The sequence below is a fragment of the Heteronotia binoei genome, chromosome 9 (genome assembly GCF_032191835.1).
Source record: "Heteronotia binoei isolate CCM8104 ecotype False Entrance Well chromosome 9, APGP_CSIRO_Hbin_v1, whole genome shotgun sequence".
NCBI lineage: Eukaryota > Metazoa > Chordata > Lepidosauria > Squamata > Gekkonidae > Heteronotia > Heteronotia binoei.
In genome coordinates, this window is record NC_083231.1 from 106,614,717 (window position 1) to 106,642,240 (window position 27,524).

At 44.9% G+C, this 27,524-nt stretch overlaps 1 protein-coding gene across 1 annotated transcript in view; it reads right to left on the reverse strand.

The window, feature by feature from the left end:
- CFAP299 (cilia and flagella associated protein 299) overlaps nucleotides 1-27,524 on the reverse strand; it is a 437,840-nt gene that overhangs the window by 272,768 nt on the left and 137,548 nt on the right. Inside the window, exon 3 of the mRNA XM_060247141.1 lies at nucleotides 26,318-26,408. Coding sequence (XP_060103124.1) covers nucleotides 26,318-26,408 — 91 coding nt within the window. The remainder of the gene's footprint in view (nucleotides 1-26,317; nucleotides 26,409-27,524) is intronic.

Consider the following 27,524-nt stretch of genomic DNA (forward strand, 5'->3'; position numbering starts at 1 on the left):
CTATACAGGATTGTTGTGGTGAGGAGAATGATACTGTCAGCTGCGTTGGGACTCCACTGGGGAGAAAAGCAGGGAATAAAGGTCTAAATGAAATAAACATTTAGAGTGCAGATGGTCCCTTGGCCGTCTTCCAGTTCTACTTTGGACCAATTCAGCCGAGCCTCTCAGGAGAAGGTCAACAGAGTCTTGGCTTCTGTGAAGGCCACCACTTGCCCCCTTGACCCAGGCCCATCCTGGCTGATTAAGGCCAGCAGTGATGGAATTTGGGTTCCCCTGGGAGGGATCACCAGCTTGAACCCATCACCAGAGACCTTCCCAGAGCTTCTAAAGGAGGCAGTGGTGAGACCACTCTGGCGGGGGGGGGGGGACATATTTGGACCATAAGGTCCCAGCCAACTACTGCCCAGTACTGAACCTTCTGTTCCCGTTCAAAGTAGCTGAGAGAGTGGTAGCACAACAGCTCCAAGTTTTTCTGAATGACGCCTCCATCCTGGACCCATTCCAGTCCAGTTCCCACTCTGGCTATGGGACAGAGACAGCACCGTTGCTACAAAATCAAGAAGGAAATTTGTAGCTATATGTGAATGCAATTCTCTATCATACACGCATATCCCCTCTTGAATTTGGCCTAGGCAAAGGAGAATAACAGTAACACCATGACCCAAACTTCAGGCTGAACTGCTCATTACATTTGTGACAATTATATCTATGGTGCAGCAACAATGGCAGTGGAAAGTGCCATCCTGTCACAGCTGAAACCCTATAGCGTTTCAAGGTAAGAGATGAACAGAAGTGATGTCACCATCTGGCTCTGCAGAGTCTTTGTGGTATTTTTCAGGTTTGGGTATTTTGAACCCCAAAATTATCAGTATTTCTCAGAATTCCTGAATCCCAATACTGGCATGGTATTCTAATCAGGAAAATATTGGGGGAACCTGAATTTTTTTGGCTTCATTATACCCCATGGGGACCACTGGTTCCCACAGGGTATAATGGAGACTGGATCCAGGGAGAGTAAAGAAGGCATTTAAAGAGACCCTCCTGAAATGACTTCTCCAAGCCATGCTGGCATCGCAGCGCAACTCAATGAGTAAACTCAGAAGGCATTTAAAGAAACCCTCTTTCAATGACTTCTTTCACCTGCCAAGCAAGTGAAGTTCAGCTGTATCGGTAGCTGAAAAGAAACTCTCATGTCTTTTTGGCTTAAACCGAATGCACACCCCAAGTTTCCCTTCCAAGTACTGGCCAGGGCCAATCCTGCCTAACTTCCAAGATCTAACAGGAACAGGTACTCCTGAGGCATCCAGGTTAGGGCACAGCAAAGATAGAGACCGGATTTATATTACTGTATAACTGGGCTTGGCCATAAAAATTCTAATCTGCTTGACGTTACCCTGGTCCATCTTCCAGTTGCACCGTCTGGGTTTTACAATGCAGTTCGGTTATCTGAAGGGAAATATTAATTCTCTGTTGTCGCCACTCTTTCCTTCAGCCAAGCCACTGTCTATTGTTAGTTGACTTTGTTTTCATGCAATCTCGCACACTAATTCCACAAGCACGAACCGTCCCTAATTACACGGCAGGAAGGAAAGGTTCAGCACGCCTGATTATATCTCTCTTTCTCCCACTATTAAACTCAGGAGGCTGGGGCTTAGTTCACTTGTTCTTTCCCCAGCACACATTCTTTTCTTTTCCTTTTTTTTAAAAGGAAAAAAAAGGAAAAGTTGTCTACAAGAGAAAACGAAATTTAGGAAGGAGACACCGGGGGGGGGGGGGGAGAAGGAAGATCAGGAGGCAGCGTATGCTGGAAGGAACTGGAATCAATACTCCCTCTAAGTTGTGGAGTCTTGTGAGCAAAAATTCTGCTTCATGAGCTACTGACATTAAAGTTGTAAGCTACTGGCATCAATTAGCTTGCTCTGGGGCCATTTTTCCTGAACTGAGATCGAAATGTATGAGCCAGAGGCTTAAAAAACTGTGAGCTAGCTCACCCTAACGCAGCTTAGAGGGAACACTGACTGGAATATATACGATGAAAAGGGAAGGGAAGCTACTTCTCGTACTACTTGTTCAAGATACTAGTTTGCACACAGGATTCACATCAAATGACCATATTATGCCAGCAAGGCCCAAGAGGAAAGTGTGACACCCAATCAAATGCTTATTTCTACTCAGTTTAGTGAGGCATACTTGCTAGTAAGCGTGTTTAGGGCTGTAACCTTAATGTCCGTTCTTATTAGGGTTGCCAGCTCTGTGAGAAATACCTGAAGATTGGGGGGGGGGGGTGTAGCCGAGGGAGGGCAGGGTTTGGGGAGGAGTGGGGCCGCAACAGGGTATGATGCCATAGAGACCACCCTCCAAAGCAGCCATTTTCTCCAGAGGAACTGAACTCTGTAGCCTGGAGATCAGATGCAATAGTGGAGAATTTGAACCTGGGTCCCTCTTCATAGAAATGCTGTGGCTGCTCCCATCACGGTGTCCATTTGCCATGGGGATGCCAACACCAGGTTGATCTATTTGAGGGTGGAGCACAGGGAGGGCAGTGTTTGAAAAGGACTTAGTAGGGTATAATGCCATGAAGACCATCCTTCAAACCAGCCATTTTCTCCAGTGTGGTGATCAGCAGGCCTCGCATTCAGTGGGAGCTCACAGGAGCACAGCTCCTGAACCTTTCTGAGAGTTCCACCTCCTTGTCCATTGAATAGTAGGTGCAGCTGTATAACAATCCCTGGATGAGCTCCACCAGCTGTTTTTCTACAAAAGGACCCCTGGTGATCAGTGTTCCTTCTAAGCTGAGTTAGTGTCAGCTAGCTCACAGATTTTAGATTCTGGCTCACACATTTTTGTCTTAGCTCAGGGAAAATGGCCCCAGAGCAAGCTAACTGATGCAGTAGCTCACAACTTTAATGGCAGCAGCTCATGAAATAGAATTTTTGCTCGCAAGACTCCACAGCTTAAAGGGAGTATTAGCGGTGACAATGGTTAAAAGTGGGTTCTCTAATCTGGAGAAATGGCTTTGATTCCTCAGGAAGCCTGCTGAGAGACCCTGAGCCAGTCACAGTTCTCTCAGAGCTCTCTCAGCCTCACCTGCCTCACAAGGTGCTTGTTGTGGGGAGACCATTGTAAGTTGCTTTGAGACTCCTTAGGGTAGAGAAAAGCAGAGTATAAAAAACCAACTCCTCTTTTTCTTCCTCCAAGGGAAAAGATCTCTGTAGCCTGGAGATCTGATCTCGGTAGCTCTCCAGCCCGCACCCTGGAGACTGGAAACTGTTTTGTCAGTGACAACACCCAAACAAAACCGATGGGAAGAAAACCTATGAAGCTGGGCCACTTAAATGTCTCTTCAGGGTGTTATACTTCTTCAGGTCTCTCCTTAAAACCCTCTGGTGTGGGTGTGTGCGTGTATACAGGGGTTTTTTCGTATCAGGAACTCCTTTGCATATTAGGCCTCATACCCCTGATGTAGCCAATCCTCCAAGAGTTTACAGGGCTCTTAGTAAAGGGTCTACTATAAGCTCCAGGAGGATTGGCTACGTCAGAGGAATGTGGCCTAATATGCAAAAGAGTTCCTGCTACAAAAAAAGCCCTGTGCATGTGTGTGTATATTAATGACAAGGAAGATCTTTAACACTTCAGGCATGATCGTGCTGCCAGTTGGACATCCAGAGTGCTCAGGAAGCAAACCGAGAAAAGGGAAGAGATCTCCCTGAGTGCAAAACAGGCAACGGCTGAGGTACCAGATTAAAATCTCATCAGACCTGCACTGATGCGCTTCAATGCTCTGCCAAAAAGACGGAGGCCAAAAACATGTTTCTATTAATTCATTTACTTTTGCGTGGAATGTACAGGATTCCCTCCACATCGTGGGATTCCATACTTCTCTCTGGGCAGAGTGAGTTTAAATGAAACCATGATGAGAGATGGACACAGAAAGCAATGGGGAGGAGGGGAAGCAAAGCAATAAAAGTGATACTCCCCTCAGATTCAAGGATAGGAAATTTTGCTACCATGCACTGGCAATGAGCCCATTCTTCTATGTGAGGTATAACAAGTCCTTTAGCTCTTCCAAGAAGATGCCTTGGTTCTTTCAGTCTTGCATAAGGCCCTCTTTAGGTCTTCCGTTTCAGACACTGATTGATGATGATGATGAAGATGATGATGAAGAAGAAGAAGAAGAAGAAGAAGAAGAAGATAGATAGATAGATAGATAGATAGATAGATAGATAGATAGATAGATAGATAGATAGATAGATAGATAGATAGATGATAGAGAGAGAGAGAGAGAGAAAGAGACGGACAGGCAGACAGAAAATGGAGGGATGGATGGATAGATAGATAGATGATAGATAGATGATGATGAAAATAGATGACAGACAGACAGACAGACAGACAGACAGACAGACAGACAGACAGACAGACAGACAGATAGATAGATAGATAGATAGATAGATAGATAGATAGATAGATAGATAGATAGATAGATAGATAGATAGATGAAGATATTGGATTTACATCCTGCCCTCCACTCCGAAGAGTCTCAGAGCGGTTCACAATCTCCTTTACCTTCCTCCCCCACAAGAGACACCCTGTGAGGTGGGTGGGGCTGGAGAGGGCTCTCACAGCAGCTGCCCTTTCAAGGACAATCCCTGTGTGAGCTATTGGCCTTGGGTCAATTTGCTGGACCGTAATAAAGCAAATTGACCCAAGGCCATTTCAGCAGGTGCAAGTGGAGAAGTGGGGAATCAAACCCGATTCCCCCAGATAAGAGTCCACACACTTAACCACTACACCAAACTGGCTCTCCAAGATGATAGATAGATGATAGATAGGATAGACAGACAGACACCACCAATCCGCCTTGCTTGTGCACTCCTGTGGTCAGACGCCAGGAAACATGGGAAGGGTATGGCAGCTATTCTCAGAGATGTCAGAAGACGGGGTGAGTGCAAGAGCAGAATGGGGGGCAGCTGTGCCTGTCTGACCTTGATTTTTTAATCTGCCTGGGGGAAGTGCCTATGTTGGCTCAAACTGGCCATCTGAATCCAGCCTAAGAAACTCACTCTAGTAGTCATCAGGACATGTTTCATTTGATCAAAAAGAATACGAAGTAAAGGAAAAATACCAAGTAATGTAAGACGTGGAAGATACGATCTTGGTTTCCAAAATACAAAAGAGAACAATGGAAGGGGCAGTGGCAGCCATTCGGAAGGGCTGGCCCTTGATCCACTTTCAGAGGCTCCACAGCTCACCTTGGGGTCCCGACCCAAACACTGCCCTAGAAGACCCAGGAAAAGATCACAGAAAGAGCCGCTCTTAGCATTTTTGTCAAAGTTTTTGTTCCGCAGGATTTTCTCAGAGCTGCTTAGCGAACAGTTTCATTTCTGGTGCTCTTCTTAGTCCATGTTCTGTTTCTAGGTCAGAACAAAACTTGATGACATCCTCCCTCTATGTGTGTGTGTGTGTGAATTACCTTTGGGTTACTTGTCATTACTCAGGAGCAGCTCTCATTAAAGAAAAGGTGGATAACTCCTGCTGTAGATTCTCTTGCATAAAAATGTTCATGTTATCCATTCTGAGTAAAACTCTGTCTTTAAAAAATTCACTTATTCTAAAACAGGACATATTTCATAGGAGGCTCTTTTTTCCAGCAGGTTTTTTATGTTGGAAAGATGGATGAAAAAATACTTGAGGGGATTTTTTTAACCTCCCCCCACCCACCTTTAACCTTTTAAGCCCTACATGGTCTGGGACCAACATACCTCCAGGACCGCCTCTCCATCCCCCCCTTCCCAAAGCATTATGCTCACAGGATAAAGATCTCCTAGTGGTCCCTAGATGGAGAAACATCCCATTAGCCTTCCAGCCTAGTGGAACGCTCTTCCAGCTAAGATACAGGCCCTGTGGGATCCTTTACAGTTCTGCAGGGCCTGCAAAACAGAGTTGTTCCACCAGGCCTATGGCCGAGGCTCATGACTGAGAGGAAAAACTCCCATCTGATGGGCCTCCTCCCTGCTTCTTTTTGTGAACCTTCCACTTGTTTTCAGTGTGGTTAATTTTTTTCTAAAGATACTACATTGACATTGTTGTGCTATCTGACTGCTGTGGGTTGATGTTTAAATTGATTTACTATCCCAAAATATCGGATAGCTTTCTCAAAAGCACAACTCAATGCACTTTTCTCTTCGGTGCTTTTGGGACGTTACGCTGGGTACCCATATCTGGAAAGATTGTGCCCCTGCAATTGCAATGAGGTTGAAACAACTCTCCACATCGTTTTGCACTGCCCTAATTACAATGACTTGAGGGCAAGATTAATCTCTCCGATTCTTGGGTCCTTGGCGGGCAGGCAGGAGGATGAGCAAATTGCCTTCCTCCTGTCTGACGCTCATTCTGATGTTTCATCTAAGATTGCCCGTTTCTGTTATGCTGCTCAGTTGGAAAGGAGGGAAATTGAGAATGTTAATCTTGGTTATGAGTTTTAACAATATGTGTAATAGTAGGAGTCAGTAATTTTGTGTAAGAGGTGATGGGTTTGTTTTTATGATTTTGTTTTTGTTTGTATTAAGCTGGTCGGATGACCGTGAATAAAGAACTACTACTACTAAATTGATTTACAATTGTTTTATAAGTATGCTGTTACTTGCCTGAAATGTTTGGGGAACCATTTTGCAAAACCCTCTGAGGTTATTGGAAAAGAACCTTTAACACCCCCCCGCCCCCCCCCCCAAAAAAAATCAGACTTGGCAATACAGAAACACCATAAGTTTTAATCACAGTTTCCTCTGCTTAAAGCAGGAGATAACCATTGTCTAAGTTTACTGGGAAGAAAGGGGGCTTTTCTGCAGCAATGGTGATTTCATCGCAAAAGCAGTCAATCTGCACTCATAAATGAGTCTGCCAAAGCAGAGAAGGGATGAAAGTTTACCTATCCTAACCACTGGCTCCTCTTCGGAATAACATCAGCATGGCTTATAGAGGTCTATAAAATCCTGCATGTGGATCGAGGGAAGCTTTTTCTCCCTCTCCCATAATACCGGAACCTGGCGTCATCCACTGAAACTGAAAGGTGGGAGATGAACATGAACCCGGAAGATCAAGGTTCATTTTGGTTCATGGGGCCTCATGAACCATGAACGATCACAAAGCTTCCAATTTACCAAACCAGTTTGTTTTGTGAGCTTTGCGATGTGGTAGAACACCCTCCCTTGTGAGCTAGAGATGCCAGACTCGCAGCGAGCCTCCAGATGACGCTCCTCTACCTGATCTCCAAGTTTGGCGAGGATTGGAAGTAGAGGGGCGAAGTTACAGCCCCCAAAGCAGGTGCCCCCAGGAAAGCGATAGTCACCAAGACCATGGTGGGGTGGTGATCAGGTCTATGACTATCTTCAATAATAACGACTCTCCATTAGTGTTTATTGTAAGACAGGATAGTACCACTGGCAAGGCCAGTGGCGAAATTAAGGCAGTTCAAATGGAGGTGAATATATATAGAAACAATTAGCCGTTACATGCGCGCCTAGTCTTCTGGCGCGAGATAAGTTCAAATTACTAAACTGTTACGAGGTAGACATTCTCATACCAACATAGTCATCAACAAAACACTCTAGCAGATAATGATGACCTTGATGGTTAGAGGGCCCAGATACTTTCGTTTTCCCAGCCAGAAGAGCAGGCGTTTTATAACAGACAGAACACTAAGACAGTGATACAATAAAATGGCAAGGGCGTTTCCTCAGCGGAGCAAGCAGTGAAGCTAAGCCCCTCTTGCTTAGCGTGAACAGAAGGACAGGTGCCTCGGAGCCCTGAGTAAGCACCAAACACCACCAAGCCCACTGTTCACACTGAGGAATGCAGACTTCCATAGGTATCAGAAATCGATAGGTCCCCCCTACCCACTGGCAGGGGAGGTAGGGTTGCCAGAACCGGGTTGGAGAACTCCTGGAGATCTGGGGATTGGGCCTGAAAAGGACAGGGACTTCAGTCGGACACAGTGCCACCGAGTCCGCCCTCCAAGGCATCCACGCCAATCTCTGTAGTGTGAGATGGGCTGTAATTCTGGGGGATTCCCCAGGCCTCACCTGGAGACTTGAAAATACGACAAAAAAAGTGGGAAAATAACAAAAGAATCCTGAAAATACTTCACAATCCTGATAATACATTCAATAGTGGTTCTACAATGTTACAACACAATACATTACACTCTACAAAAATTCTTAAATCTGTAATACAATGTGCAGAAAAGAAATAACATTCGTAAAAAGATTCTCAGTTCATATGTGTCAATTTCTTGACTTTAAAGCGCTCGAGGACATTCACCCGATGCCGCGGAACGAATAAAGTGCTAGTGCAGTCCGAACGCTGAATGCAGACAATTTAAATTTTAGAAGCACATTCCTTCGCTCTTGCAGATGTTACATTTAAACTTTCATCAATTGTAAAAATGCTGAAAATAGTGGGTCATGAAAAGCCCCATAATTCTTTATGAGCCTCAGGATTCTTTCATTATTTTTCCACTTTTTTGTCGCGTTTTCAATTCTTATTTGTGGAACATTAGGCTTTATCTCACCTGGTGGGGTTTATCAGGATCAGAACCAGAACCCTGCAAGGCAGTGCCTTGTTTGACAAGCCAGAGCAGAGACCATGGTGGGACTACTCTCATCAGCTCCGAGTGTGGTTCCTGCCCCATGGCTTGACCTTTTCTGACCTAGCTTTAAGTGCTCCCAGAAGACCTCTGCCTTTTCCCTTGCCCCACTTGAATGCCAGCTCTAAGCTTGCTTGTTTCCCTGCCTTTCTGCTGCCTCTCGCTGGCTTTGGACAGATACCTCAGTTTCTACCCCAGCCAGTTTACGATTCAGTCTTTGGACAGCTCCATTCTGAGCCGTGCCTTGAACCTTGGGTCAGAAGAGCAACAGCAGCTCCCTGGCAATGCTGGCCCCTGATCCTGCAGATGCTCAAACTTGGCCACTGAAAGACCTGAAAGTATTCATGGGGCCGGAGTCTATCACCTTGATAGAAGAAGAAGACTGCAGATTTATACCCCGCCCTTCTCTCTGAATCAGAGACTCCTTTCTCTTACAATCTCCTTTATCTCCTTTCCCCACAACAGACACCCTGTGAGCTGGGTGGGGCTGAGAGAGCTTTCACAGCAGCTGCCCTTTCAAGGACAACTCCTACGAGAGCTATGGCTAACCCAAGGCCATTCCAGCAGGTGCAAGTGGAGGAGTGGGGAATCAAACCCGGTTCTCCCAGATAAGAGTCCACACACAACCACTACACCAAACTGGCTCCGTGGCTAAACCAACCAAGCCAAACCAACCAAACCTCTGTGGGAAACAACAACAGGGGACAACTGTCGCTACTGTGCCTTTTCCAAAGGCGTCAGCTGACTGCATCAGACAGGAAACTGGACTAGAAAGGCATTGGCTTGACCCAGCAATTCATTTCCTAAGGTCTTAAGATTTCCCTCCAGGCTTAAGCGCTATTGTGATCCTGTAATACGGAAGAGCAGCTGGGGATTAAAGTGAGAACATGGAGTTTAGATTCACACTTTCAAGTCTGTGATAGAGAGCAGGGAACCTCCTCCAGGCCTTCACGCCCATTCTCCATTTCCCCTCTTCCTTAATAGTGGCTTATGATAATTTCAGGTCTCAAACTTGCCAAACGTACAGCCCTAATGATGGTGGGAAGTGCTGTCAAGCCACAGCCAACTTATGGTAACCATTGCTCAAGCTGCCACCCCAGCTACTTCTTTCTATTTGGCCTTTCGACGTACCCTTGCTGGGGAGGGGAGAGGGCATGTAGGAGCAATTGTGACTGTTTTATGTGTGGCCTCTCCGATGCTGAAGCCAACCACCTCATCAACAAAACTGTCAGCCATGCAAGCCGAAAAATCCCCCAGAGCTGTCGGAAAACCATTTGAATTTATTCCCCCCCCCCACCCCGAGATGAGCTGTTCTAATTGGAGAGCCGGTTTGGTGTAGTGGTTATGTGAGCGGACTCTTACCTGGGAGAACCGGGTTTGATTCCTCACTCCTCCACTTACAGCTGCTGGAATGGCCTTGGGTTAGCCATAGCTCTTGCAGGAGTTGTAATTGAAATGGCAGCTGCTTTGAGAGCCCTCTCAGCCCCACCCACCTCACAGGGTGTCTGTTGTGGGGGAGGAAGATAAAGGAGATTGTGTGCCGCTCTGAGTCTCTGATTCAGAGAGACGGGCGGGGTATAAATCTGCAGTCTTCTTCTCCTCCTCCTCTACTTCTTCAAAGGGCTCTGCTCTGCCTTCAGTCCAAAACCCACCGAATGCTCTCCATGGTAACAGAATCACACTGGTTCCTCTACTACCGGATCACCAATTTCCTGTCCCAAACAGAACACCAAACCAAGAGTGGTTTGCATCTGCAGGATTCAGTGTCAGATGAAACAGATATATGATCACCACCACAACCCTGAAATCCTGTTCGCAACAGCCCAACCTCCGCATGGATATTGAAATCCCCCCCAGATGACCGGGCTGGAACCCCCCCCCCCTTCCCAATATCAAGCTCGGTCAGCTCAAGGAAACAAAACAGACAGCAGGATGGGTGGAGGTAGAATGCACATCAACAGACTCTCTCATGAGCCTAATGAGGAATAAACACTCAGAATCTGGTGACTAATGAACAAGGCGTCTAGTTAGGGAGATGGAATCATGATATACTATAGCAATGCCATCCCTGACCAGTAGGTCACACCTGCTGTAGTGTTAAGGTCCTTCCTTCCTTCCTTCCTTCCTTCCTTCCTTCCTTCCTTCCTTCCTTCCTTCCTTCCTTCCTTCCTTCCTTCCTTCCTTCCTTCGATTTTTAAACCACCCTCCCCTGTAGAACAGGGCTCAGGGTGGTGTATATCCATATAAAACGTTTACATAATAAAATCATTTCAAAAAAATCTGTAATATATTATATAGTAGTAATAACCTGGTAGACATAGTTATAACAATCCCACTTGATCCTGCGCTTCAAACCAGACCTCAGTAATGCAGATTAATTTGTTCATCATGGATAATAAAAGTTTTCTCATTTATTGCTCCGGCATTCAGCATCAGGACTTTTATAACTGATTGCTCACTACTGTGATACTTAGAGTCATTTTGATTAGGAAGAGGATTAGGAAGGAGATGAGAACAAAGCTTTTTAAAGTCCCTTCTCCTAAATTGGCCGTCTGATTCCCACTGTTTTTGCCGAACTTTCTTAAAAACATCAGTAATGTAGTCACCCTCCGACAGCATTCCTCCCTCCCTGGCCCTCCAAACATCCCTGAAAACAAATGTGCAGAAAACCAACTGGCCAAAAAAATATTGATTGATTGATGGGATTTATATCCCACCTATCCTGCCAAGGCAGACTCAGGGTGGGCAACAACATAAAAACATACACATTGATCCATTAATATCCTAAAATCATCAGGCCAATAAATTGTAATCCACAGCATTAAACACAAGATGGCTATATCCTATGAATCTGCTCCAGGCATGCTGATAATAGTTAACATCACAGGTGTTCCATACAAAGAGCAGTAAAAGGCAGGTCTGGCCAATATCCATCCAGTATACAGCATACAGCAGGAGGGGTGGATCGAGTTAGATGTTCGAATCTCCAAAAACTGGAGGCCTGGCAGAAGAGCTTCATCTTGCAGGCCCCGCAGGACTGCAATAGATACCACAGAGCCCTGATTTCCATGGGGAGCTCATTCCACCATGTAGGTTCCAGAGCTGAAAAGGTGCTTGGGAGGAGCAACAGTGGGAGGGCTTCTAGTGTCCTGGCTCCACTGATGGACCTCCTGATGACACCTGATTTTTTTGGCCACTGTGTAACACAGAGTGTTGGACTGGATGGGCCACTGGCCTGATCCAACACGGCTTCTCTTGTGTTCTCATGTTCTTAAGGCCCTAGTAGAAACTAGGTGGACATCTTTTGGGCTGGAAACTACCAGTCAACATTGATTGGTTGATCTTAAAGCCCTTTGAGGGACATATGAGGAGAGGCAGTCCTGTAGGTATGCTTGTCACTAGAACAGCACTTTTAGTTGGCCACTAAAAAAGCAGTAAAAAAGTGTTAATATATAACAAGGCATTCTGAGAGGTAAAAAGAGGTTAAAAAGGCAAGAGAGAGGAAAAAACAGAGAGAAGGAAACACGTATTCTCCAGATAATGTTAATTCCCATGATAATTTAAATCAAGATCTGTTTGAAGATTATCAACACAGACATCACAGAACACACGTCTACAACAGTAAACTAAGGCTGCAGCCCTAAGAACATTTTCCTGGGAGTAAACCCCAGTGAATAAAATTGGGCTCTTAACAGACCAGAGTACGATTGTTCCTGAAGTCTTAAGACTTTCATTCTACCCTAAGAAATGGCTCCATAAAAATGCCCAGGATAAAGCCCTCAAACATCCATTTCAGTGGCCAAATAATGACGAATGAAGCCAATGAAAACACAGGAGATGGCTGAACATTAAATCCTGCCCTGATAAACAAACTTCACCCAGAGTTCTTGATGGACTGACTAATGTGTGGTTGCTGCTGCTGATTTGGCAGTAGATCCCAGGTGATGTAGGAAGTGGGCAGGAAGGGTGCTCTCTAGGACTTCAGAGCCCTAAACTCTGTAGGAGGTCCCTTCCAGCCTGAATAGCACCTGGCCACCATCTCACTTCCTTGCTGGGGTGAAGAGCTAGCCTGCAGTTCTTGCCAATCTGTTTCATTAGCTAATGGCAGAGATACAAAAGTGTTCCAAAATGCTTCTTGATGGGAAGCTGAAAGAAGCAAGAGACTGGACTGAAAGATCAAGCTAGAGTTTTGGGACAAGACAGGAGGGTATCTGTGGCACCTGGCCTGATTTTACATGCATAAGAATCCAGGAAGTTATAAGGGCCTGGAGCCAACAAAGAAGAAGAAGACTGCAGATTTATACCCCGCCCTTCTCTCTGAATCAGAGACTCAGAGTGGCTTACAATCTCCTATATCTTCTCTCCCCACAACAGGCACCCTTCGAGGTGGGTGGGGCTGAGAGGGCTTTCACAGCAGCTGCCCTTTCAAGGACAACTCCTGCGAGAGCTATGGCTGACCCAAGGCCATTCCAGCAGGTGCAAGTGGAGGAGTAGGGAATCAAACCCGGTTCTCCCAGATAAGAGTCTGCTCACTTAACCACTACACCAAACCGGCTCTCACACACCAAACTGACTCTCAACCAGTCAATCAGACATCAACAAACTTTGAGGCAGGTGGAAAGGTAAGAATCTCTCTCTTGGGATTCAGTTGTCCTGGCTCACTAGGTTTGCTGTGTTGTCAGAACAGCCAAGGCTTTGGGTCCAAGACACTTGTACGCTTGCATGAGGTTGTTTAGAATACCTCACCTGACAAATGTAGAGTATAAACCATCACGTAAAATAAATCCCAAGACAGTAAAGTGGAAAGACACACAGAGGAAAGCAATCTGTTTAAGGTTACACAGCAAAGCATCTTTCCAGATTTACATGGGAAGCCATTCCTCCCAATACTTAAACCCAGTTTGACGAACTCTCCTGGCTTCTTGCTTGCAAGTCAAAGCAGCAAAGTGTAAAAACTTCCTATGCGACTATTTAATTTTTTTTTTTAATCTACAATTCCAGTTTGAAGCTCCACAAATATCTGATGTGACAAATAACCCCTGGGTAAGAAACAAATATTTCCCCCCTGACTTTATGAAAATGGGCTGGCCTTTTCCCTCCTTTCTTCCACTTCGGCAGCCATTGAGAGGGTTTATATCAAACGCTTCCCTTAAGGAAAGGAAAGAACGTCGGCAGACTCCGAGCAAGTGCATCTCCAACAAGCTCACCAAGGAGTGCTGGTCTTTTAAGAGCTCCCTAAAAGTGTGCCTGCCATCTGCTGGAGAATCAGCAGTTTTGTTCAAATGTGGACAAACCACTTGAGGCAAAGAATGCAATCTCCACACGCTGAGCAGAGAGAAGCCTGCCAGACACACGCAGATACCCCCAGCTATCCTCAGCCAGTTTGGTGTCGTGGTTAAGTGTGTGGACTCTTATCTGGGAGAACCGGGTTTGATTCCCCACTCCTCCACTTGCACCTGCTGGAATGGCCTTGGGTCAGCCATAGCTCTGGCAGAGGTTGTCCTTGAAAGGGCAGCTGCTGTGAGAGCCCTCTCCAGCCCCACTCACCTCACAGGGTGTCTGTTGTGGTGGAGGAAGATAAAGGAGCTTGTGAGTCGCTCTGAGACTCTTCGGAGTGGAGGGTGGGATATAAATCCAGTATCTTCATCTGCCTCACAGGGTGTCTGTTGTGGTGGAGGAAGATAAAGGAGCTTGTGAGTCGCTCTGAGACTCTTCGGAGTGGAGGGTGGGATATAAATCCAATATCTTCATCTACCTCACAGGGTGTCTGTTGTGGGGGAGGAAGGTAAAGGAGATTGTGAGCTGCTCTGAGACTTTTCGGAGTGGAGGGTGGGATATAAATCCAATATCTTCATCTACCTCACAGGGTGTCTGTTGTGGGGGAGGAAGGTAAAGGAGATTGTGAGCCGCTCTGAGACTCTTCGGAGTGGAGGGCGGGATAGAAATCCAATATCTTCATCTACCTCACACGTTGTCTGTTGTGGGGGGGGAAAGGTAAAGGAGATTGTGAGCCACTCTGAGACTCTTCGGAGTGGAGGGCAGGATATAAATCCAATATCTTCATCTACCTCACAGGGTGTCTGTTGTGGGGGAGGAAGGTAAAGGAGATTGTGAGCCACTCTGAGACTCTTCGGAGTGGAGGGCAGGATATAAATCCAATATCTTCATCTACCTCACAGGGTGTCTGTTGTGGGGGAGGAAGGTAAAGGAGATTGTGAGCCGCTCTGAGACTCTTCAGAGTGGAGGGCGGGATAGAAATCCAATATCTTCATCTACCTCACACGTTGTCTGTTGTGGGGGGGGGAAGGTAAAGGAGATTGTGAGCCACTCTGAGACTCTTCGGAGTGGAGGGCAGAATATAAATCCAATATCTTCATCTACCTCACAGGGTGTCTGTTGTGGGGGAGGAAGATAAAGGAGATTGTGAGCCGCTCTGAGACTCTTCGGAGTGGAGGGCGGGATAGAAATCCAATATCTTCATCTACCTCACAGGGTGTCTGTTGTGGGGGAGGAAGATAAAGGAGATTGTGAGCCACTCTGAGATTTGGAGTGCAGGGTAGGATATAAATCCAATATCATCATTATCATCATCATCACGGTGTCTCAGGCCTGAGCAAGTTATGACCTGCTGAGCCGAACGCAGCCATGAGGATCTTGATAAAACCTGCTGTGTTTGCTGCCTCTTTGAGTCCATAAGAAAGAAGAAGAGCAGAGATTGGATTTATACACCGCCCTTTGCTACCCAAAGGAGTCTCAGAGCAGCCTGCAAATCTCCTTTCTCTTCCCCTTCCCCACAACAGACACCCTGTGAGGTAGGTGGGGCTGAGAGAGCTCTCCCAGAACTGCTCTTGAGCAGAACAGCCTTGAGAGAAGTTATGGCTGACCCAAGGTCACATCAGCAGGTGCATGTGGAGGAGGAGTGGGGAATCTAACCTGATTCTTCCAGATAAGAGTCCGCGCACTTAACCGCTACACCAAACTGGCTCTGCAGAAATGTTTTAAAGAGAGATGTTGTCAAGCACCAGGCAGGCCACAACTATTTCAGTTTGGTGGATCACAGGATTTTCAGGCCAGTTCTATGAAGTTCATTATTCCACTCTAACTGGCTGTTTCAACAGGTAAACACCAGCAGCTGTATCGCCGTTCGAAGTGATCTCTGGAAGGAAAAGAAGCCGCAATCAGGCTTTGTGCAAACTTTTCAGGACACCGTGGAGCATCTTTGCAGAGCGCTGGAGATGCGGGTGTCATGCGCCCAGTGAAGTGAGCTCGTGTTTATGAAATCCTGCAGCCACAGGAAACTTGATAAGATTGTCACAGAGGTCTTTGTTGCGCAGTGCAGAAGGTACCGCACTCTGGATTGGGGAACGGAAAAGATTAAAACATTGCAAATGTCATGTGAAGAAGAAGAAGATGAGTGCAGATTTATACCCCGCCCTTCTCTCTGAATCAGTCTCAAAGTGGCCTACAATCTCCTTTATCTCCTTCCCCCACAACAGACGCCCTGTGAGGTGGATGGAGCTGAGAGAATTCTCCCACAAGCTGCCCTTTCAAGGACAACTCCTGTGATAGCTATGGCTACTCAAGGCCATTCCAGCAGCTGCAAGTGGAGGAGTGGGGAATCAAACCCGGTTCTCCCAGATAAAAGTCCGCACACTTAAACCACTACACCAAACTGGCTCTCTGTGAAGGAGTTATGTCAGACAATAGGGCAGAACAAATCAGAAGTTTGTTGGGGCTGCCTAAAGAAGCTGCAGCAAGCTAAGAGCAACTGAAGATGCAGATTAATCCACATGGGCAGGGGAGAATCTGAATATAAGAGGTATGGCTAGGTTCCCAGAGAATCGAATAGTTACCATATTTGAAAGGCAGGAAATGACTCAAACATTGCCATATATATAACAGGAGAAAGAGGAGATCCCAAAGTCAGCACTTGGTGGAGAAGGTACAAAGGCACCAGAAACACTCCAAGGTCTATTAGGGGGAAAGAGAGAGGGAAAGACAGAAGAAAATGAGTGAGAGACAGCAAGAGAGAGTGAGTGCTTCTTCTGATGGCCCCAGTGCCATCACAATGCCAATGTGGGTTTGTAATACTTACTTAATGTAAGAGCCATATAGAATAAATGTCAGATGTTTGAGAATCACAAGACATGAATGTCAGATGTTTGAGAGCAGGCAGGCAGGAAGGAAATAAGATGGGGGGGGAGGTGGAAAGAAAGCAGCTGTAACTTTAAATGCATTCTCCAAGCCACTGACTGGCTTGGCTTAGAGAACTGATTTAAAGAGATAAATGCCTTCTTCAAGCTGGCCGAAGGGGCAGTGGGGACTTTGAGAGCCTCACGATATGTGTGAAAGAGCCGCATGTGGCTCCTGAGCCACAGATTGGTCACTCTTGGATTATACCCTTATTGGTCTCTAAGGTGCTACTGGACTCAAGTCTGCCTGTACTAGTTCTGAGTGATGTGGGCAATGTAATGTGAGACAAACTTTGACATGGACTTTGACCCATGGAGCCTTTTTTGGAGGGTCAGCTGCCACAGCTATCAGAAGCAAGATTAGCGTCTATTGGACGGAAGGGCCCTTTCAGTCCTTCATTACTCCCTTCCACGACAGGACATGTACCTGAGCCATTCAGTCTCCAGCTGTGCCATTTGACACCGATATTTCCCATTCCTTTACACTTACACTGTTTTCAAATATAAGTATTCCTAAAGTATACCCGGCCATGTCAAATCTACGTAAGAGAAGCCATGCTAGATCAGGCCAGTGGCTCATCCAGTCCAACACACTGTTTCACACTGTGGCCAAAACCCAGGTGTCATCAGGAGGTCCACCAACAGGGCCAGAACGCCAGAAGCCCTCCCATTGTGGCTCCCCAAGCACTAAGAATACAGAGCATCACTGCCCCAGACACAGTGTTTCATCTGTACCTTTTGGCTAATAGCCTCTGATGGACCTCCACTGCATACGTTTATCTAATCCCCTCTTGAAATGTCTATGCTTGTAGCTGCCACCGCTTCCTGCAACAGTGAATCTCTTTGAAACAAAATGAACTGAATTGCCTCCTCTTCCACTTCACTCTAGAATGCTTCTGAGCAGGTGTGTTGGGATGTAAGCATATACAAAAGGAGCATAGGATTATTCTAAAGCTAACTGCAAAAGCTTGCACTTCCATTTTACCTGGCTTTAAAAAGAAAGGAAGATCCTCTTGTATTTGTGCCAAGAATGACAAAGACAATGGCTGCCAGGCTTGCTCGAAAGGAGAACCTGTGATCCTTGGTATTTGTGAAGGGACGTCTCTTTTCATAGTTCTTTTATAAAATGACAAAATGATGGAGTAACAAGTGCAAGTATTACTGGCAGGTGCAATTTCAACCCTGCTTGAAAGACCATGGCTTTAAAAGCAGATGAAAGCTTCACACTGATGAACGAGCATGGAAAAACCTGATGAAATTACATGCACCGTCTCAAGGGAATTTAGCCATGCGGTCGTGCGGTTTTGCATTTGGCTGCATTGCCGTCAAGATTTACAGTGTGTTTCGGAGGGATGTGATAGAGGCTTATTTGCACTTGCCTAAGGATGGCTGCAAGGACATGCCAGTACACTTAGGCACAACATCAGAAGCAGATCTGCACACCTTAGTATCAAGGGTAGCTATCATGACGCACCCTTAATCTCTAATTAATTTGCAAAACCGTTTATCTAGGTGTGTGCTTAAGATGGGTTATCTCTTCCCACCGAGTTCAATGGGGACATTCCACTGAGTTTAACGGGACAAAATGCAAGGCTTTGGTGAGTAACAGAGTTCAGTGTCATATCACCTCCAAAGGAAATGGGTGTGTGTTTGAAAGCTCTCGCTCGACAAAGTGGAAAACCTGCTTGTTGGGGAGAAGACTAGGGAAGAAAATACTCTCATCTTCTCTGATCTCCACCTAATTAAGGAAGAACTTAGTAGTATGGGTCCTACAATAGGTCCTACAATTCCCTATCACTAGGCCAAATTCAATGGTGGTACAATTCCCTATCACTAAGCACACCTAACGTCTACTCAGAATTAAGTCCCCTGTTATCCAGTGGTCTTACCCACAAAAACAGTCTTTAAGAGTGCAACCTGTAATTCTCCTCTGCTAAGTATTCTGCTGAATGAATGGGTCTTTACGATCAGCAACCCAATAACTTCTGGTTATACCTGGCCCCAGAGACATCCATCTGGCATCGACGAGGCAGAATGAGCTCCCCCTGGAGATCCGGGCCCTGTGGAATCTGCTTCAATTCTGCAGGGCCAGTAAAACAAAGCTCTTTCGCCAGGCTTTTAGTTGAGGCAGTGGACGTCACCGGTTATCAGCCTCCCCCCTTCATTCCATCTCAGTGCTATAAGACCTGCTGGACCTGGACAATAGGACAATGTCTGTGAGGCAGAATTTGCCATTTTAGTACCTACTGTTACTCCGTAATTTTAGATTTTATATATTTTATTTTATTTTATTTACAGTTGATTGTTTTTATGATGTAACCCACTGTGAGCCTGTTCTACAGGAAGGATGGACTAAAAATTGAGATGATAGATGATAGATAGATAGATAGATAGATAGATAGATAGATAGATAGATAGATAGATAGATAGATAGATAGATAGATAGATAGATAGCGAATGCGCTCCAGCCCCCTAATCATTTTGGTTGCTCTCCTCTGTACTTTTTCCTTCCCTATGTGTATCTGGCAAAGGGAAATCTGACTCTTAAAGGCTTATGCCCTCAAAATCTTTTGGTCAATAAAGCGCTGCTGGACTCAAGTCTAGTTCTGCCTTAGAGCATCACGGCTCTCCTCTTGAAAGTCCATCATGTTACTAGTACACTGGCTGAAGAACTTAACTGAAACACAGTGTAGCATTTCTGCCTCCCAGTTATTATCGTTTGCCCTCAAATTATGAGGCTTTTGTTGTTGTTGTTGTTTTTAACTTATAATTTCCTTTGTGGAGTGACATGGCTTTTATAGCACTGCAGAGTGTTAGCCACTTCAAAGACATTTCCAACTTTGGGTGGGTTTTCTTTTATTTTTACATTTCATGTTTTCAAGGTTAAGTAAATCCTGAAGTTTGTCTACACAGATACACACCGCTGAATCTTTGCCACATAGTTTGGGGGGAACTGCGGTTACAACTGCTTGAGATCAGACCCAGCTTGACATTCTGTCATTTTATTTCTGGCAGGACTGTTTCGTGTATATAAATGTTCGTTGTATTGATAGATGCAATTGAAAATAAAGGATGTTGCCACAGCTATGCTCAATTCTTGCATTGCTTTCAAGAAAAGGGGGGGGGAATCACCCCCTCCCCATGATTTAGAAAATCAATCTCATCGTTAATTCACCGGAAACGTTTCTAAAAAACTTTTTCGATCCCTGCCTTTTGGACAACTCCAGCTAAACTGGCTAGGAGGCAAAAGTTTCCTAATTGTAAGAACAGTTGTACAATGGAAAAGGCTGCCCAAAGGGAAGCTGGATGAGAATTTTTTTGGAAAAGGTTTAAGGACTCCTGCCACTCCAAACAACTGGATGAGGAGACCTTTGAACTGCGTTGTAGCAGAGAATTCAATAGTTCAGTCATAAATCAAGATGGTCGTTGGAAAGTGCAGTAGAGTCATTTAAAGATACTGAGCCCAGAAATAGAAACTGGGGAATCAATCACATCTTCTCTGTGACATGCGGAAGGTTACTTTGAAATCATTCTGTGAATTATTCAGGGCCAGATTATACATTTAACAGAATTGGGCAATAACACGTCTCCTGGAGCGAACTGCTTTAAAATGCAGGTAGTGGAGAATGAATCGAGCATTTTAATATTCCCACATGAACTGTACATGGAGCAATGGTCCATCAGGAGGAAGGTTAGAAGGAATACTCTTCCTTGACATGTTAGCTATTTATATGCAGAGATCTCTCCCTGCCCTCCCCCCCATTGTGGACAGCATTCAAGCAGGAAACCCCACACCTGCATTTTAATAAAGGCAACAGGCTGATAATGATAAGGTCATAGTTCCAGAAGGTGATTTAATAAAGGAACAGGACCGTGAGTTACACTACTGTGTATAGTATATATTATCTGTTTGCTGTATGTATTACCTTGCTCTCACTACATTGCTTTCGACTTATGTAATTCATTTTGGGGGCATTAACATATCCTGTCTAATACTTACTCTTTGATTTCAGATTTTGGTAATCCTAGTCCTCATTCTTCACTTCTCCAGGCCAGTTTGGCAAGGGATCCTGGAGGTTTTTGTCATCTTCTGGGCATGCAGCAGGAGTCACTGGGGATGTATTTGGGGAGGGGGGGAGGTATCTGTGAAGTTCGTGCACTGTGCAGGGGGTGGACTAGATGACCCTTCCAACTATGATTCTATGATTTATCAAATGTCTTATTCTATTGGCTACACTGATTTACATTGTATAATCTACCTCGTGTAATTGAGAAAAGCAGACCGTAAATAAATATTAAAAAGCAGACCATAAGTAAACAATAAAAATAAATAGATCTATTAAAAATAAATGTGTCCTATTCCTTGACACATTAGCTTTATATATACAAGAAATCTTTCTACCGCATTGGACAGCATTCAAAAAGGAAACCCTACATCTGCAGTTTTATGTCTTACTGTCCCAAATAATTCATCTGCTGGCTATGAGGCCATGAGGAAGCAGTCTCCGCATTCACATTTACAGTGCAATCCTAAATGGAGAAGTTACACCCTTCTTAGTCCACTGGTGTAAGAAAATACCCCTAATATTCAGAACATCGTAGTCACCCGCCTGGTTGCCAGGGTGCCTGGAGACTGAACTCACACACATCTGCTAGGAGAACGTGGGTTTGGCTGCCAGACTGGAAAGGACTTGTGAGTACTAACAGCCCCAACGCTAAAGCAGCACTCCATGTTTCTGGAGGAGCGCTAGCCAGGAGAACGGATGGTTTCCAGTTGTGTCAGAGAACACCATCTCTATCGTTGGAGCGGAAGAAGTTGCACCGCTAGGAGCTATCCAGGTCATGCGGTTTTCAGCCTTGACCATAGAATCCACTTTGGGAGGCTAACACCAGCTATCTTCCAGCAGTGCCAAGACTCCATTTCAGCAAAGTGGGAGGCTCACGTACTCAACAGATATCACCCATCCATGAGGCCATCAAGCTTATCTAGGCGTGGACCCTGCCGGACCGCCTAAGTCTTTGTCCAACGGAACCCCGGACAAAGACTGGTGCCAAGAAGAACACTGAAGAAGAGGAAGACCATCTTCAGCGAGTCAAGTTCCTTTGTGTAAACCAGGTGTTACCTTAGGTAGCAATTTGGCCATCTATTGTCATCTTTTTAGATAAGTTTAATAGTCTTAAGCACACCTCCACCCAGTGATTTCCCCCACTCTTCTCCCCAACGGTCATCCTGGAGCTTCCCCACCCTGGCTCATTGTTACCTGAAAGTCCAATCAGGTAACCAGGGCCCAAGCTTGTTCATTAGTCAGTCATGGGCACCCAATTAGGCGCCACCAATTAATTTGCTATTGGCTACTGCAGAAGTCCAGCCCTAATGGCCACTGCAGAGCCTCCCCTTTTTCTGAGGTCATGTACCAGCTGATCACCTTTCCTCCACCCCTGTACCTCCCATCCCCTAAGGGCTCAAGGTAGTCCCAGCTCCCCCCAGATGTGCATCTAGCAGTACCCCAGTTCTGCTGTCTAGATTCATCCCCGATTCCTGATCAGTTGAGGGTCCCATTTCCCCCATCCTCTTTCGTCACCATTGGAGCCTTCCTTGAAGACTTCGATTGGTAATTATCACCCTGTTTGTCTATCCATGTGTTGTCTCTATCTCTCTATTTTTCCTAGGACTGTATGTATGTTTCATGAGCACATTGCCTTGTATGTGAGTTCTATATTTTTCTGGAATAAACTTTAATTATTTTACTTAATTGGAGTCCTTGGTAAATTTAAGCAATAATTTCTGCACGTGTATCCTGTATACATAGGTAAAAAGATCCCGTTTAAGCCAGGTGCCCACCTGACAATTCCCCAACCTCGTTTTGAGGGCATTTTGGCTTACACTGGACTCTGTTTAGGATTGCACTCTGGCACACTAGTAGCAGGGAGATACCTTGAGTACTGGACGTAGCTTTGGTGCACAGAGCATGTGAAGGCTTGCAAATATAGGGAGATGAGAGATGGCAACCTGCGGGGGATGAGAGGGACTTGCCAGGAGCAGCAGGGAGGCCCAGCCAACGTATCGAGACAGTGTCAACATCACTACCCGCGTGGCCCAGAAATGACATCATCCTGTCCAGGAGATGCTCTGGTAATTTAAGCAAAAGCTCTATGGCAAATTTGGCTTCTACCACAGAATTATTGCACAAATACTTGAGCATTGCCCTGATGTTCTGGCTGTGATGACGCCATTTCTGAGTGCTGTGGGCAGTGAGGTTGTACATCACAGCACACTGGATGATTCTCCCACTTTGGTGGGGGTAAGTTCCCCCCTGCTAGTCAGCCGATCAACAACGGGGATATGGGGCCTGCCAGAGGGAGCCCCCACCTCTACCAGGGGATCTGGATACCCCATGCAAAAATGTTTCTTTTAACGAAAAGAAAAGACCACAGGAAAGAAAAAAATGGAGAAAGACTGCAAAGAAGCTATATATTTTATGACAGATATCTATGAACAGCCTTCTGGCAAAGACCACACGCTTTAATATTATTATTTATTAAATTTTATTTATATCCCACCCTCCCCGCCTAGGCAGGCTCAGGGCAGGATATAAATAAAATTTAATAAATAATAATATTTATTTATTTAAGCAGCTGAAAGGCCATTTCTTGTTAAAATTATTTGACATTTCTTTTCTCTTGAACAGGGGAAGAAAAGATAGTTATTGATACTGATGCTGCTGGAAGACAGATCACAGTGACTTCCAGGAAGAGAACTTCCCCCGTTTTATGTTGTGCTGCTTACAGCAAAGTGGAATTGGATACACACTTCATATTTCCAAGCAGAGCCCACAGACGTGGGTTGCTTGAAATTAAATCATGATTACCTGCATGACTCACGTCATCTCCACAGGGAAGTATTAATTGCACAAAAATTAGTTTGATCAGAAGGGAAATAAACATTTCCAATGTTCTCTCTCTCTCTCTTTTTTTTTTTTTTTTGCTTGAGCAGCCACGCGTACACACAGCACACACACACACACACACAAAACCAAACTTTATAGAAAGTTGGAAAACAGCACAGCAGAAAAAGAGCATGTCAGCACAATGCTTCTGGTGATATATGATGCAGTCTTATGTTTCACAGCATTTTCAACACAGGAAATTGGCATATTAGAAACAACCCGATTCATGAAGTCTTCCCAGAGAATGGCAACAGTGGCTCTTTTGAATGGGAGCAAGCCCGTAACCAGGGTTTCTACAACAGCTTATATAACAAACATTTTATAGGTGAGATGATCCCACTTATTAAACTGTTGACACCATCAACATTCCATGGCAAACAAAAGAGAGCATTTTCCATTCTCCCCTATTTTTCAGGCTGATTCTATTTAGATGTCTCCCCCCCCCCTTATTTACTCAACATTATTTTCAAAACTAGCAGACTGTAAATTGAGACAACTTGCTCTGAATAGTTAAGGCCACTAACAGTACAATCCTATACAGGATATATAGGATACAATCCTCTATATACCCTTGTAAGTTCATTGAAGTCAGTGGTGCAGAAAGGTGAAACAGCTTCGAATGGTGCTATATCCAATGCACAAACTCAAATCTCTAGGGTTGTCCTAACCCACAGTTGGTAACTTCAGGTGGGTAGCCTATCAAGTTTTGAGGCTCTTTTTGGGAGGGACAGTGGCTCAGTGGCAGAACATCTGCTTGGTAAGCAGAAGGTCCCAGGTTCAATCCCCGGCATCTCCAACTAAAAAGCGTCCAGGCAAGTAGGCGTGAAAAACCTCAGCTTGAGACCCTGGAGAGCCACTGCCAGTCTGAGTAGACAATACTGACTTTGATGGACCGAGGGTCTGATTCAGTATAAGGCAGCTTCATATGTTCATATATATATATAACCCAAAACTATGCAGGGCTATTTCTTATGTTTACCCATTCCTTAGAACTTCATTTAACAAGCTGTGACCATTTCCAAATCCCGGTGATAAAGTCCTGTTGTGCAAATAAGTATTTTCATACATGTCTCAGAATTTGATTATCAGAATTTTAATCCTAAGAGTACATGACAAATTTATATTTTAACCCTGTGATAACAAGTGGTAGATATTACAGTGAGTTTAGATGTTTTCATCCCTACATACTACAGATATCTCAAGTCCACACATATTCCACTCCTACCCCTCTGGTCCCAGCCAAGGTAAAAATAGCCATATGCATCTCCTAAAATATTTACAGTAATTATGGGGCTTGTTTTAAGAGACGGGAAGTCACCTTCATGTTATCTGAGAGTACACATAGAATCCACTTGCACATCCTTCAACATTCTTCCAGTTCTTGAGCTAAAAGGGGTACTCATATGTTTCCCTCCAAGATTTTGACCCACAGTGAGAGACTGCTTGAATCACGCATGCACTTTCCCTCTGTGGATAAAAAGTGGTTTTGTCATATAACCAGCAATTCCGGAACCAAGTCAACCCATCGTTATGTTTGTGGCTGTGCTGCCTGCTGGAAGCCCTGTACACCCAACCCTGCCATTTCCTTTAGAATACCAATGAGCCTCCCCACCCAGTTTGCTGGTTGGCAACAAAGGTTTGGCAGTGCCCCTGTGACTGGCACAGAGCCCCATACACAGTGGTGCATCTGAGCTTCCAGTCTTCTAAGAAAGATGGCAGGGTCATGGCTGTTATTGCCTTTTATTCTTTCCCTTAAGCAAAAATGGTCAGCTACTATAATAGAGAGCATTGTTCCCTCTAAGTTGAGTTAGCGTGAGCTAGCTCACATGTTTTTAGCCTCCAGCTCACACATTTTTGTCTTAGCTCAGGAAGGATGACCCCAGAACAAACTAATTTATACAGTAGCTCACAACTTTCATGCCAGTAGCTCACAAAGTAGAATTTTTGCTCACAAAACTCTGCAGCTTTGAGGGAACATTGATGGAGAGTAACTTTTTCAATAGTTAACTAGAGCTGGTAAAGAACCGAAGGCCAAACTCGCACATGGATTCAGATTCCAAGTTAACGATAGTGCTAAAAATGAAAATGTCAAAAAGTGTAAAGAAACCAGTGCACATAATTTCCGATATGTTAAGACTGGATTTTATAAATGAATATCTGGAGTGCCTGCAGGTTCGCATCATTCAACTACAACGCTCCTGAACGGTCATGTCACCACTCATGAAAAAGTCTCCAGCGCTATTACTCAGAGAAATCAGTAAGCAGCAGAAAAATAAATGTTTTTGTGCAGATTTCATTTGTCTGTTGGGACAGCAATTGTTTCTGTCCTCCCTTCTCCACGCCTTCACAAAGACTACAGACGCTGCTTTCACTTAGAAACTAGTTCCTGAACCCCTTCCCAAGTTCACCCTGCAGGAAATTCATAAGCCTCTATTTAACACTTGCACACTTAATATTCACAATATTGTGGCCCATAGATTAACCTTTCACTTCACTCTTACACTGTTTAATAGAATCTTCATTTCATATTTACTCACTGCCATTTTCCCATTCCGATTGGCTTCTTCCCTCTCCGCCAAAGCCTTCAGAAAGTTGTCTTTCAGTTCTTTTCCTGCACTTGATAACGTTCTAAAAAGGAAGACAGAACACAACATATTGTCCCAGATTTTTCTGTTTTCTTCCCGGTCTAGACTAACTGTAAACATAAAAGAACAAAGACTTAAAGGGTCAGATTCATTCTTGACCAACCCAGCAATAGAGGATGCAGAATCCAGAAAACATTCCAAAGCAAAATAATGCATCAAAAGCGACCACTGATTGGTAGAATAAGCCTCAGATGAATAAAGTTCCAAACGTCACTTGACTCTGGCTTTATATATGGATTGCATTCAGACGTAATGATGGTCTATGGGCTTGGGCACAACCCCCTTCCTTACTCCTTTTGTCTATGACTGGGAGATTGAAGGATTTCTTCTTCACAACAAAACACAGTTAATGTTAAAAATGAGCAAAATGACAAACTGCGTTCCTCTTTCCTGAAAACACAATAGATAAGAATAGGGTTGCCAGCTCCAGATTGGGAAATGTGTGGAGGTTTGTGGGGTGAAAGGGATTTCAATGGGTATAATGCCATAAAGTCCACCTTCTGAAGTGGCCTTTTTCTCCAGGATAACTGATTGCTGTTGCCTGGAAATCAGTCGTAACCGTAGGATATCTCCAGCAATCACCTGGGGGCTGACAACCCTAGATTAGACCATGATTCAGAATCCTGAGAGACAAGACAGACAACAAGTCAATGCTGATTTTAGGATGTAAGGATATGGCTCCCATCCCCGTTTGCAACCAGCTTAAACTCAAAATCAGACAAAGGCTATGCTTTCCAAGAAACGACTATTAGTATATTTCGTCTAAACTTTGCACAGAGATCGAACCTCTGCATGAACTCACAGGCACATGTGCTGGTGCTCTTCCCGCATTCATTTTAACGAAAAGAACAGCTCCAGGCGTACATCGCATTGGGTGCAGCCAAGCTCGTTCCTCAAAACGGGAAGCTCTAACAGGGAGGGGAGTTGCATATGCACTGGGAGGGTCAAAATCCCATGCCTTCAAGGAATGACTGAACCAAGATGTGCATTTATGGTGGAAATAACCAAATTTTGCCTAGCTTTAAAAAAAAGAAATTGCCTTCACAATTGTCTTATGTATCACAATTGACTTATGGTGACCCTGTAGGGTTTTCAAGGC